Raw genomic sequence first — 13,449 nt, 5'->3', positions numbered from 1 at the left:
TGATTGGCCCTTTCTCGTTTGCAACCCTTCTTCCTGTTGTGATCTTATGCCAAACAACAGGGCCCCTTGTGCACCACGACTGCTCTTCACTTCACACCCAGGGCTTTCAGGCACTGACTGATCACCCAGTATCTTGAGAGCTTCAGGACTGTTTAGTGGGAGCAGCTAATTAGGGGACAAAACAAACAAGCATACATCATCCTGAGTGCCCGGACAGCAGTCAGTGCTCTGGTCACCCCTGCCAGATCCTGTGCAAACACAGCTCAGCTGGACGACAGCGCCTGGACATGACTGGACATGACTGGACCCTGATCCTAAGAGGAGCTGACCGCAGATGCCTTCTTTTACTTTTGATTCTGCCGCGATCCGTCAGAGCTCGACCGCAAATGAAGTACGAAAACAAATCAGAAATGAAAATGCCAGGCGCAGCTCTGTGACGATGAATAATGTATGACCGCGCGCCTGTCACTTTCCCAGCTTCGTCAAGCTCGTGCCAAATCATCGTTAGGGCTCTTTCTCTGTCAGACTGTCACAGCGTCACAAAAGCACGACCTAATTATGAACAGCTGCCCCCTCTGGACTGTCCGTTTGTCCATCCACAGAGCAGAGACAGCACGGTTTATGTCAACATAGAGCACTTGTCCTGGTCCTGTCAGTGTGTCTGCAGGGCTGTCCAGTCCTGGTCCTGGAGAGACTGGTCAGTGTGTCCGCAGGGCTGTCCAGTCCTGGTCCTGGAGAGCCGGTCAGTGTGTCTGCAGGGCTGTCCAGTCCTGGTCCTGGAGGGCTGGTCAGTGTGTCTGCAGGGCTGTCCAGTCCTGGTCCTGGAGGTACCGGTCAGTGTGTCTGCAGAGCTGTCCAGTCCTGGTCGTGGAGTTCAACCATCTCTTCCACTGTCCAGCACAGACCCCCTGTGATGAGTCGCTTGATGCAGTCCTCTGTGTTACTGCCGCTCACAGAGCACTGAGGTGTCAAGGTAAGAACACGACTGCTGGTTTGTGATAATTACAGTATTTACTATAGTATTATAGCTAACAGGATAAACAGACGATAAAACTAGTAAAAACGGATCAACTACGTTGTGAGAGGAAATAAAGCGAAAATGTGTACAACTTGCGAAAAGGGGGTCTTTTTCAAAGTCACGCCCATCTTATTCCACAGCAGACGGGCTGAGCCGCAGGACAGCGGGGCGTCTACAAACCTGCTGATGATTTATAGGACACGTCACGCGTGTTCTCCTCTGGGCGACGGTGAAACGTTTCGTGAGCCCGAAGCCCCCGCAGTCTCAGGACTTTGCGATGCAGCCGCGCTCCTGTTCGTCAGGCGGGAAGATCAGCCTCGGTAACACCGAGCGCCGGCCCCGTCTCCTCTCGCCCCTGTCCTCAATTACCGAGGCGTACAAAAAGCACTTCAGAGCTGTCATCGGATTCCCCCCGCTTAACAGTTTAGTAAATATCAAACTGCATACATTATTAAGCACTTTAACATTCCGCCTTTTTATGAATAATTCAGGCGAATTCGAGCCGGGTGATTTTAGACCCTTCTTTTATTTCGGAAGCCAATTATTTTGTTTGTTTGTTTGTTTGTTTGTTTGTTTTTTAATAAGGCAAAAACATTTCTGCTCGGCTTTAAACTCAGCGCTGGCTGTAAAAGGCCCTTTCGGAAGCGGACGACGGTCCCGCGCGAACGGTGCTCTCAGCCGCTGGATCCCACGCCTCGTGCCGCCTCCCTTCGCGAACGTCTGTCTTGCCGGCCCGCGCGGCGCGCTGGTGGGGTAACAGGAACCAGAGAGAGGCTACAAAGCAGAGGAGCCGACCGCAGGGCTGGAGTGTGGGGTGCGCAGGGCCGGAGTGTGGGGTGCGCAGGCCCTCACTCCGACACGTGCAGAAAGAGGTGGATGGCGTCGATGGACGGGACGCACTTTAAACTCGTCTAGTGCTAAACCACGTGACTGATGGGGCGAGTCGAGCGACCATCGCTTCCATCCTCCCAGTTTCTAGTGCAGCCGCCTAGCGAGCGTGTGATTATTGATCTGGAGCACCTCGAGTCGATCGCAAGCACGCTGTTTCAGTCGCTGGTGTTTCCCTCCTTCCTGGGCCCTCGGCACTGTGCCGGCTGTTCGCCCAGCCGTTCGGCAGTTAGTAGCTGAGTGATCGAGGGCCTCATCCTGCTGTTTCCTGATAGAAGTCAGGGTATCGGCTTCAGCCACAGCCTGTGCCACACCCCGAGTTTAAATGCACTGGCGCACGGTTTTCACCCTGTGGGGGGGCTCGGTCCGGGGCGGTCGCGGTGAAATTCCACAGTGAGAGCTGAACAGCACCATCGACTGCGGTTCCGATCACCACAGCGCAGTGAAGGCGATGACCAGGCCCGCTCCTCGCCTGGCCTGTCTCGCAAGCGGATAAATGACCTCACCCATCTGCTGACAACCCCACTTCACGCTGCACCCCGGAACTGAGGGAAGTGAACCTTTTTAGCATCGGAACTGAGGAAGTGAACGTCCGGCTCTTCTCCTCGGCGAGGCGCGCAGTGCACAGCAAGGGGTTAATAAACTGAATAATGCGCTGGAACTGGAGCTTGTTCCGTCCTTCATGGTGAATGAACAGAGCCAGGGAGAATTAGTCACATTCGCCGATACTGGCGCTCGGCAGAATTACAGCGGGCTAATGCGGTATGTCGGATACAGTAACTTTAATAATGATAATACAGATCTAAGTGGTGCTTTGATACCCTGTCCGCCATATACGCGTCTCACATACTTCAGGGAAAACGTGCGCAGCTTCTCCTATTGCGCCGTGGAGCAGAGTGCGCCTTTCCCTTGCTGGGGGGAATAACGGAAGAACAGCACCCGTGAAGCCTGTGACTGTCGCTTGATGGCTCTTCCGGGGTTTCTCATTCTAAACGAGCTGCGTTTGAGGGGGGGGGGGGGGAGCGAGAGAGCAGCACGCGGCTGTGAAGGAGGCGGGGGGGATTCGGCTCGAGCAGAAAAGGGCCGGTTCCGCCCGGCTCGTGACGCCGAGGGGGCCCCTGGCTCCTGGCGGACACACGGGCCCCAGCGGCCGCCGGGAGCCGGGAGAGCCCCCTCCGCCCGCCCTCACGCTCACACTTCAGCAAACAGTTGCTCTTAAACAAAACCCACAAGTTTACTCTTCCCTCCTCATTCTGCGGCACCCCGATGACTCGCCCCCGCCCCGCCCCCCGCAGGTGCCGCCGCGACGGCCCCTCGAGTCCCCGACACCGTGTTTAAAGTCTGACCGGCCAATCGGTGTCCGCAGGGCGGGAGGAGCGCCGAGCCGCCCCCCTCACCTCCGGGCTGCATCGGGAATGCGAAAGTTGGGAAAGTGGGAAGGACTTTCTCCCTTTTTTTTTGTCCCGGCGGAAAAGTCGCCTCCCTCCCTGATTTGTGTTCAGTCCTGATGTGTCTAAATCCGAGAACTGCTCGGCACATGATTGTCAGTGTGGATTAGCGGCGCGCAGGCTGCAGACGGGGAGAGAGGGAGACGGGAGCCACACGCACAGATTAACGCAGAGGCAGAGCGGAGCAGCGCGGTTCCACAGGGGCAGTGACGGGACGCGGGAAGAGCGGAGATCAGCCGGCTGAGGAACCTACAGCAAGAAAAGTTAAAGACGATTCCTCCGGGCGAAGCCGAATTCATCAACAGGGGAGCAGATAAAGTACCGGGAAGAACACAAGGCATCGTCGAGGCAGCGCGATCCCGACGGGGGAGAATTGGATCTGAGCGAGCAGATCCGGGGTCAGAGCCTCAGCGGCCACCCGAGCTCTCGCGCGGCCGGAGCCGGTGCCTCGAGCCGAGGAGACGTCCCCCGGACCGGGCGCGCGCCGGACGATGTCAACCCTCTGGGTCATCCTCGCCCTGTGCCTCGCGGGAGCAGGTAAGCGGCGAGGGGTCTCCGAGCCGGACCGGCGACCGGCGCGAAAATAGGAACAAAATGCGGCCGGTGGCGGCGCTTCGCCTCTCCAGCTCTGTGCTACAGGGGCGCTCGCTGCGACAAAGCCCCGGTCCGCCGACACCGGCACCGGCACCGGCACCGCGCGTTCTGGCGCTGCTCTGTCTCTCCGCCAGCCTGCTATCAGTGTTATTTACAGACCCCGAAGTTAGCCGTCGAGCACGCGTCGCTCCTGCGGAGTCCCTGACGGACGAGCCTGCTGGGCGTGTGGTACCAGTGCCACTGCGCCAAAAACACTGAAAGGAGAACCGGGAGTCCGGTCTGAGCGGGCTGGGGTGAGAGAAGGGGTCACATACTGTCGCCCACTATCAACTTTATTTTACATATTGCGGGGGGGGCGGGGCAGGAGGATAGTGACTGTCGCTTTCCTACTCCAGCTTGAGGCGGGTGACCAGCCCAGCGGAGAGATACCGGCTGTCACGGGTCAGGACCGGTCCCCGCAGGGCTACTGGGGAGAGCAACAGCCCCTCACCCCCACACACGCACACGGGGCTGGGACTGTTCGGGGCTCCTGGGGGGCCGGAAGGCGGGTGTGGGGGTGACAGTCCGGTCCGGGCGCGTGGAGCGAGGAGTGAGTGGGAGTGAGCGTGGGGGGAGTAGCGGGAGGGAAATATCCGCAGTGAACCAGGATAAGAAGCCGCCCGCGAGTGTCAGGGGCCGGCTGTACGTGCGACTGCCTGCTTCCTCTGAAGGGCTTTCTGTAGGGGGGGTCGCTCGCCACGCTTGATCACGGTGTAAGGACGTGCAGTTTTCACAGACCCCCCCCCCCACACACACACACACTGACACACACACACACACACGGCAGCGCAGCGGTGCAGAGTTTTCAATTATTCATTTTACATTTCCACCCAGCGCCCCCTGAAACACACCTTGTGCCCTTTCTCGTGTGCAGAAATAGCTCTGCTGGGTCCGCCGCCCCCCGTCCGCGTCTCTGCTGGGTCCCTGCAGCCCTTAAAGAGCGGGGGCTCTCCCTGCGTCTCTACCCGAGCGCACAGCGCCCTGGGGTAAATTGAAAAATGCACTTACTCGCACACCGACTCCTCGGCTTAAAAGTCTTTCTCTAAAGATTTCAGCGTTTCCTGCGCCCGCAGAGCTTCTAAAAGCACTCCTAGACCTATAATAATAATAATAATAACACAAGCTCGCAGAGGAAGAGAAATGGAAGGGAGCTCCGCTGCTCCAAGCGCTGCGCGCGCGAGTGGGCCCCCGTGCTCCAGGTGAGACCCGCACGCGGACAGGCGGCCCAGCGTGCCTTGCAGAGGGAGCGCGCATACACGGGTACCTGTCGAGGCCGACGAGCTGTATGGTGGTTCAGGTGTGTAGCTGCGTCAGCATGCGTAGGCAGCAAAGTAACAAGTAATACTGTAGGTGTATTCCCTGCTGAAAAAAAAGGAGAAAGAAAACACAGCGTTTTGGCTTTGTCTTTCTCACACCTGAAGAAGGCTCCACGGCCGAAACGTTGTGTTTTTTCTCTTTTTTTTTAGCTATACAGTGGTCAGATCCGCATCTTTTTATACAAATGAGGACATGGGTTATTGGCAACTTCATTTACAGTCTGTTAATCTAGAAGTCTTACACGTGAATTACTCGACGCCCGAGCAACACAATTCACTGACCCCAACAGCACTCCATCACAAAGACAATGAAAACACAGAATACACGGGTTCTCCAGCCGCGCTCTCCGGGCGGTGACCTCAGGGTCAGTGTGAGAGTGACCGGCTCTGCTCAAGCCGAGGGCTGGACGTGCGAGTGTGCAGGTGGGAGCGCAATAGCCCCCTGTGCCCTGTCCAGCACGCACACTGTCCCGATCCGGTCCCCTGCCCTCCCGGCGCCACAGCGAGCGGGTCTGGACCGGCAGCCCGGAGGGCTGGGCTTGCGCGTGTATTTGTTTTGAGTGTGGGCGCCCCCCTTCCAGAGAAAACGTGCTGAGACCCCCGCTTTTCTGGGTAGTATTTTCCGAATCGGTCGATTGTGCGGGTAAGAGGTGTCATTTAGGGCGCGCAGTTATTTCCCATTCTCCGTCAAGAGTGTCTGACTTTCCTCCCGTACTGTAGCTCTCCTCTTCCTCCCCGCAGTGTCTCCCCTGGTGGGCGGGTATGTGATGCACTTGGTATCCAGCGGTTTGTCAGACGGGCGCCAATCTCGGGCTCCGTGTTACATCAGATTCACTGAGTCTAGGAACCCGGCCGATCTGCGTGCGTGACGTCACGCAGATGACGTCTGGGGCTCGAGATTTCCTCAATCGTCTTCCCCAGGGCGCGCGCTGGTCAATCTGGCAGCGGTAGCCGTCTGTGCCCAATCTCGCTCATCTTTGCCTGGTGCAGTACATCGTGTAAGGGGAGATCAGCATTAGACAATCATCTCATTTTATAACATCTGAACCTGAAGTGAAATTATGCCTTAAAGCAAATCAATCTTGTATTCATTCATCTTCTGCATGTCTCTTTTAATGCCTAATCAGGTCATCGATCTTGATAAGCGATTCCCTTTTAATGTAACTCTAGCAACTTTCGATATGGTAATTTAATTGGCCGTTATTTTGTATGCACTTTACCACTTGTAATATCTGTTTACAATATTTCTCCTACGATATGTCTTGAGACGGCGTTGGCCTGTGTCTTGTGTGTTGCTGGGGGTGTCCTGTCCTGTCTAGTCCTTCAGCGGCCACAGGACTGTGGCCCGGGAGGCGGGTCCTTGCCTGATAGACAGGCGGCTGGTGTTTTGGAAGAGATTCGGAAGGTGACTCTTGCCACCCCCTGCAGTTCGGACCCGGCGGCGTGGCTCCGGTCCCGGGACCAGACGGGCCCAGGAGGTCCCCGGGCGCTCCGGTGGTCGGTGTTTCTCTGCTGTCGGACAAACGGGCCGTGACGACTCTAATACACGTGTTCCGCGTTTCGCCAGCTGGGGTTCACACTGGCAGCGCGATCGAGGATACAGTCAGCGTCCCAGGACTCGCCACCGCTGCAGCATTCGGACCCGGCTTTGTGTTAACAAGACCAGGCGGTGTGTGTTTGAACGCATCCCCGTGTTAAATCTAACACCTCCTTTGACGAGCGGGGCGGTTTCACAGCGCTGTAGTCCGGCTCCCAGGGCTGGAAAAACAGCTACTGCAGTTCGCTGGTCTGTTAGTTAATGTATTGCTTAATTCCGATCTAAATATAGATGGACAGCTTTGTGCACATGCAGTGGCAGTATGTTTGCGAACGATGCATAGACAAACTCATGAGCAGGCACACGGCAGGGGAGAGAGAAAACAGAGGCAGGAGCAGCAACAGTGCTCAGACACACCGAGAGGCATCAGTACCGCAGCAGATGCTGCTGCCGTCGTGCCAGCCTCTCGCCCGGGTACTCTGGGGCCGGGGCGGGCAGAGAGGCTTTCGGATGCGCTCGGCGGCTTCGCCTTCGGTGCCGAACGTCTTCGCCTCCCCGCGGACTGCGGGGCTGGCAGGCGCGGCCCCGGGCCCTCGGGGCTCAGTTCCTCCTCGGCTCCAGCCGCCGTCAGTGGTGGAGTCTCGGCGGGCGCAGTTCAAAGGCAGAGCCGGGAGATCACAGCGCGCTGCTGCAGCGAGAGAGACGGAGAGATTGAAATACCCCCAGCGACCTGAAAACCTCCGCAGCCTCCTTTTTTCAAGACTTCTCTTTTATTTAAAGACCGCAATACATTTGTTTTATTTTTGTTTTAGCTGGCCAGGGCTCATCCATTAAAATCCATTTATATATATATAATGTAGTAATAAACTACCAGCAGGAGTACACGATAAAACATTTGTTTCTGTTTTTATTTCCGTCTTTGCTCAAATGCACTTGTACTTAGAACGAATCCGTTTGATTGCTACAAGAGGAGTCAGGCTGCTGACTGCTCTCGGCATCAGAAATATTTTATGACGGACCGTCTGAAGCCGGTTCATTTTTACTGCCCTGCATTTTTCATAAACCTGGGCTCTGAATTTATGGATGAAGAGAGATTAAGAGCTCATCCAGATGCCCAGTTCTGGAATTTCCAATAAACTTGAGCCCCTGTCGAACCGGACCTGACAGGAACCGTGAGCGACGCTCTCGATCGATACCGCGAGTTCTCATTTCTGTAACGAACGTCTCCGGACTCGTGTCTGACCCGAGTCCTGGCCCTGTCTCCCCGGGGGAGAGATGCCTTTAAGGTCTGAAAACACGAAAAGCCTCCGAGTACAGCGGCTTCACTGCTACAATTGATCCGCCGTTTCAATCGATAGATCTTTTCTCAGGGTCGGTCTTCGGGAGAATCGATGACTTGAACTGCAGGAGCCTCTTGGAATTATTTTCGGGAGAGCTCGGGGGCCCTGCGTGTCAGCCACAGGAGGAGGTGGTCCTTCTTCTATCATGAGAAACAGGGTGCCCTGGGATGTCGGTATAGTACAGTACAGCAGTGCTTCTGACATGAGTGCAAATCTTCCCAACAAACTGGGCATCCGTTCGTCATGAAGTCACTGTGGGACTTCTGGAACTGTGGAGCACAAGGGGCTTTCTGTAGCCACAGTGCTTGCTCTGTGACACTTGTGTTTTTTTCTCATTTTATGCAATCCCCCACTTAACCCCATTTAGCCCCGGTTAGTGTTGAGCTCCAGGTGAAGCTCCTCACTCAAGAGTACAACAGCTGTGGCCCCACAGGTCTGCAGTCCAAGGCCACTAACTGGGGGCCTAGGGACTGGCTGATCTGCACAGATAGTTCAGGGCCTTTTAAGCCTCCATATGTTTCCAGTGATCTTTCAACAACCCTCAGAAGGTTTCGGAATGACAAGGTTAATCGCCACTAAGCATGGTCACATTTGTTTTCGCTGGTGCAAAGGCCTCTCAAGCACAGGACCACAGGACCCCTGTCCTTCAGAGAGCTCTCGTACCTTCCGGAGAGAGGGGGGTGGGGAGGGGGCTGACACAAAGGGCTACTGTGTAGTCTTTTCCATTGTGTTCTCAGCAAACACGGCCAACAATAACAAGATTTCTTCGTGCTTGTTTCACCCCCCTCCCCTCACACACCACAATCCCGACTGTCTGAACAGGACAAGAGGAGGACACAGGGGTCAGGGGGAGGGGCGAGGCAGAGACAATAGGTTAAATTCTTCCTAATCAGGCTTCCTGCTCAGGAAAACTGGAGATAAAGATATCTGCTGTTGTGTTCTGCACCTTCTTATCCACTGTGAGCAACTCCAACAGGCCCCGCCCCCCAGTCCCCCAAAATGCTTCATGGTGCTCTTTGATGGGCTAGACGCATCCTGCATCCTGTACGCACTGACAAGCAAGCAAGTAAGGGGCTCTATCCGGATACACACACACAGATGGGTGGGTGTGACATTTGTTCAGCAGAGGAACAAGTAAAGGTTTATTCCTTTTCAATGTTTCGGCTGTGGAGCCTTCTTCGGGTGTGACTCAACTCGGGAATCACTGTTACCAATCAGAGCTTTGGCATTAGTAAAGTGTAAAGTGGAATCCAAGATAGGATGCAATAGGCTGAGCATACCAATTTACTGTGTTGTGGTCCTGCAGTGCTGTCAGTGAGAGCTGTGTCTCTCCTCCAGTGGATGGAGACTCTGGTGTGATCCTGCAGTGCTGTTAGTGAGAGCTGTGTCTCTCCTCCAGTGGATGGAGACTCTGCTGTGGTCCTGCAGTGCTGTCAATGAGAGCTGTGTCTCTCCTCCAGTGGATGGAGACTACTGTGGTCCTGCAGTGCCGTCAGCGAGAGCTGTGTCTCTCCCCCAGGGGATGGAGACTCAGTTGTGAAAACACTTGAGTGATTGAGATTTCTTTCCCGTTATTAAAGAAAAACAATTGATTGCTTTTGGGTATTTTTCTTACTTAATTCTTTGCACTCTAGGACCTGTCCCTCATTTGTTAAAGCCCTCAATCCGTGACCTTGCACTAGCGATCATGCCATCCACAGGGCTGTGCTGGACAGCAGTTCAGATTGAGCTTCTTTCTCCTCCCTCTCCCAGGATTTTGAGTCTATGTCAGCAAAGTCAGTCATCCTTGACACAACTTGTCAGGCCAGAGTCATCAGAGACCATTCTCAAGCCTGCCGGCGAAGGTCTTTAAGCCGTCTGTATTAATTATACATGCAGAGTCATATATCAGCTCTTCATGTGCACCAGTAGCCAATGGCGAATGTTAGAGCTCTGTGCTGGAGTTAACCTGGAATCGCCTGTAGAGGCTGAAGACTTGCTGCCTCGCTCATTCGGCGAGTTAAAATTAGCCTCCTTTCTCTTCCAGGCGCAGTGCCCTTTTTGTAGCGATTAGTCAAAGCAGAGCTGTCTAATTAATAACGCCTCATCTCTCAGGACATGTCAGTTACTAGCTCAAGATGCAAAAGAAAACTGCAGTCAGGGACATGGGAGCTGCTTCACTGCTTAAAGGGGTAGTTTGGGTGGTTTACTGTGTTGTGCTGAGTCTCCCACTCTGGGGGTACTGTCTCTGATCTCACTGGGCTTTACTGCACTGTACTGTGTTATTAACCTGATCTCACTGCGATATTCTGCACTATACTGTGCTTTTACCCTGATCTCACTGGGCTTTACTGCACTATATTGTGTTTTACCCTGATCTCACTGTGATTTTCTGCACTGTACTGTGATTTTACCCTGATCTCGCTGGGCTTTACTGCACTGCACTGTGCTTTTACCCTGATCTCACTGGGCTTTACTGCACTGCACTGTGTTATTAACCTGATCTCACTGTGATATTCTGCACTATACTGTGCTTTTACCCTGATCTCACTGGGCTTTACTGCACTGTATTGTGTTTTTACCCTGATCTCACTGTGATTTTCTGCACTGTACTGTGCTTTTACCCTGATCTTGCTGGGCTTTACTGCGCTGCACTGTGCTTTTACCCTGATCTCACTGGGCTTTACTGCACTGCACTGTGCTTTTACCCTGATCTCACTGTGATTTTCTGTACTGTTCTGTGCTTTTACCCTGATCTCACTGGGCTTTAGTGCTCTGTACTGTGCTTTTACCCTGATCTCACTTGGCTTTACTGCGCTGCACTGTGCTTTTACCCTGATCTCACTTGGCTTTACTGCGCTTGACTGTGCTTTTACCCTGATCTCACTGGGCTTTACTGCACTGTGCTCTTATCATGGTAGTCCACAGTACACTTGTGTAAAAACCGGTTGGGATATGGGCTCCAAAAACCCAGACACGTCCAGATGAAACACCAACGCCGAAAACATTCACCAAACATCCATATCCTTTTCTCCCCTGTTCTTCTTGCAAGACCTGAGACCGTGACTCCTGTCGCTGCAGGGCACAGCCCTGGTGGGCGTGGTCTTACTTTCAGGGGTCTGCAAGGAGTGAGAGAACAGCAGCCGGCATCCCTGTGAAAAACCAAGCCTTGGAAGGGGAAACCCCCGGGGAGTCTTTCTACAGAGGAGAGGCGGACGAGATCCCAGACCTTGTGAAGGCCAAGCTCCTCCCTCCCTGCTGCAATGCAGCAGTGACCCGGAGGCGCGTTACGGCGAGAGTAGCAGGGGTGGGCTGTCTGCAAAGGTCAACAGGATTTGTTTTCAGGAGCAAGACTGCAAAGGTAATGGAAACCCCTGCCCCACTGTGGGAGGCACCGCCCTGAAGAGCAGGTCGCCGTGAAAACAAAGGATGAAAGTGTCGGGAGTCACAGCGTGATAAATAGCAGCTCACTGTGAAGCCGGAGGGCTGCTCCTGCTCTCCGAGCGCAAACAACACCGCCGTCCTGTCCCAGGTGACGAGCTCACGCCCTCTCACAGGGCCTGCGGATTGATTGCGGAATCTCCAGGAACAACGCGGGACTCGATACCTCCACAGCTCCCGTGTGGAGCCCCAGCCGAAGGGATCAGATTCAGGAGCGCCCTTGTGGGAAAGTTTCACCCGTGGCTCTGGTGCTCAGTGCTGCAGTGCTCAATGGCGATTGTCATAGTTCGTTATGTTGGGGGTACTGTTACCATGGCAATAATATAGTAATCCGCCACCCTCATGAACCATAACACTGTTGTGCTAGTACATGTAGTTATGTCTTTGAAGAATAAAGTGGTTTATTACCCGACGCCTGAGATCCACAACAGTGTATTCGATTATTATCAGGGGACACCTGGACGTGTCTGGGTGGAATTAACCTTCACCTGCTTCCTCTCGCTGTCCCTGACTTCGCTAGCCCAGCAGTGGGCTGGCACAGGCGATGGCGGTCGCTCGGGCGCCTGAAACTCCCAGCTGTGCTGTGGTCCTTGTCTCCGGGCAGGCAAATATTTCCCCAGCGATGAGCTCGGGAGGGCAAGGAGTTTGGGCTCTGTCTGCGCCTCCTGGGCCAGGGCAGGGCCACAGCGAGCCCCTGTGATAGACGATAGGGCTGTGATCACACAGGCCTGGGGCCTCTCACTCAGAGAGGGGGGAGTCTGCAGTCTCACAAAGCGCAGCAGGTTTCGGCTGTGAGAAACGCACGGGTTGCTCTCGTGTTACAGCTCCATTTCGGTGTTTTTGTTTTAAAGAATGTCCGTGTCATGCGACACCTGCGCGTTATCCAGAGGATGCTTTTAACACAAGGCAGCCTACAGCGGGGGAGGGCCTGAACACAGCGGTTCTCATCCTATCCCCCTGGCCGTCTTTGGGGTGAAAGATTTAGCAAGCCGGTGCGGAAGAGGGGTGCGGTTTTCCAGCATGATGTTTGTTGCACCCTGGGGAGACACAGGCAGGGCCTTCTGGTCTCCCCCGGGTGAGCACTGGGCTTTCCAGGGGCGTCGAGTAAGGGAAATCACGGTGTGGCTCCGGTCTAGAGCAGCAACGCTCAGCAGAATTACAGCATTACAGTACAAAAACATTTACCATAGTAAAATCATAGTATTCTCATAGTCTGATATAGTTGATATCTTGATATCCGGCCATAGTCAAGAGGCTCACTGTCAGAGTGCATCCTGGGTTCTGTAGCATTAAGTGGACAAGAGGGCGCATGAAAGTATAAAACCTTTTGCAATAACGAAATATTCAAGATGCCATTTTATCCAGACCACGCTGTGTTTCCAGTAGTGCCTGCAGATCATCTTCCCTGTGAGGAACAGGTGCTGTTCAGCTTGTGCAGTCTGCTCTGCTGAAGGCGTGCGGTGCACTCGGGGCCGGCTGGTCCCCCTACAGGAGGAGTGTGAGGCTGAGGGTGGCTGCAGCGAGGCGAGAGTTGAGTGATTTGAACTCGACACTCTCACACCTCTACCCTGGCTAATAAGCACACACATCCCCCAGATCCCAAGCCTAACTCCAATCCAATAAGGCCAGCGGCTGTGCTCATTGTCTCGCGGAGTGTTTACCTAGCTCCAGAGCTTCTCCACTCCATCATCTGGGAGCTTAGTGCCAGGGAGGTCACTCCTGGGTCCGCCCGGAAAGCCGCAGAGAGAGAAGGGATTTGAAGGCTGGCAGAGCCCCAGTCCCCTCCCCCCACTTTCCATCCAAACTTAATTTCCTTCCCTTTCTTCTGGATTTTAATCCCTCTGTCTGA

General features: G+C 54.5%; 1 protein-coding gene across 2 annotated transcripts in view; it reads left to right on the top strand.

Annotated features, from left to right (window-relative positions):
- The first annotated feature begins 3,262 nt into the window (after positions 1-3,262).
- The window catches only part of kirrel3l (kirre like nephrin family adhesion molecule 3, like), a 30,275-nt gene continuing 20,088 nt past the window's right edge, over positions 3,263-13,449 (top strand). For both annotated transcript variants that reach the window (XM_069185300.1, XM_069185299.1), the window contains exon 1: positions 3,263-3,891. In XM_069185300.1, coding sequence (XP_069041401.1) covers positions 3,846-3,891 — 46 coding nt within the window. In that variant the 5' untranslated portion in view covers positions 3,263-3,845. The remainder of the gene's footprint in view (positions 3,892-13,449) is intronic.

Source organism: Lepisosteus oculatus, chromosome 27 (genome assembly GCF_040954835.1).
Source record: "Lepisosteus oculatus isolate fLepOcu1 chromosome 27, fLepOcu1.hap2, whole genome shotgun sequence".
Classification (NCBI taxonomy): Eukaryota; Metazoa; Chordata; class Actinopteri; order Semionotiformes; family Lepisosteidae; genus Lepisosteus; species Lepisosteus oculatus.
Note: the sequence above shows the minus strand (reverse complement) of the source record. Positions and strands in the feature narration are given on the sequence as shown.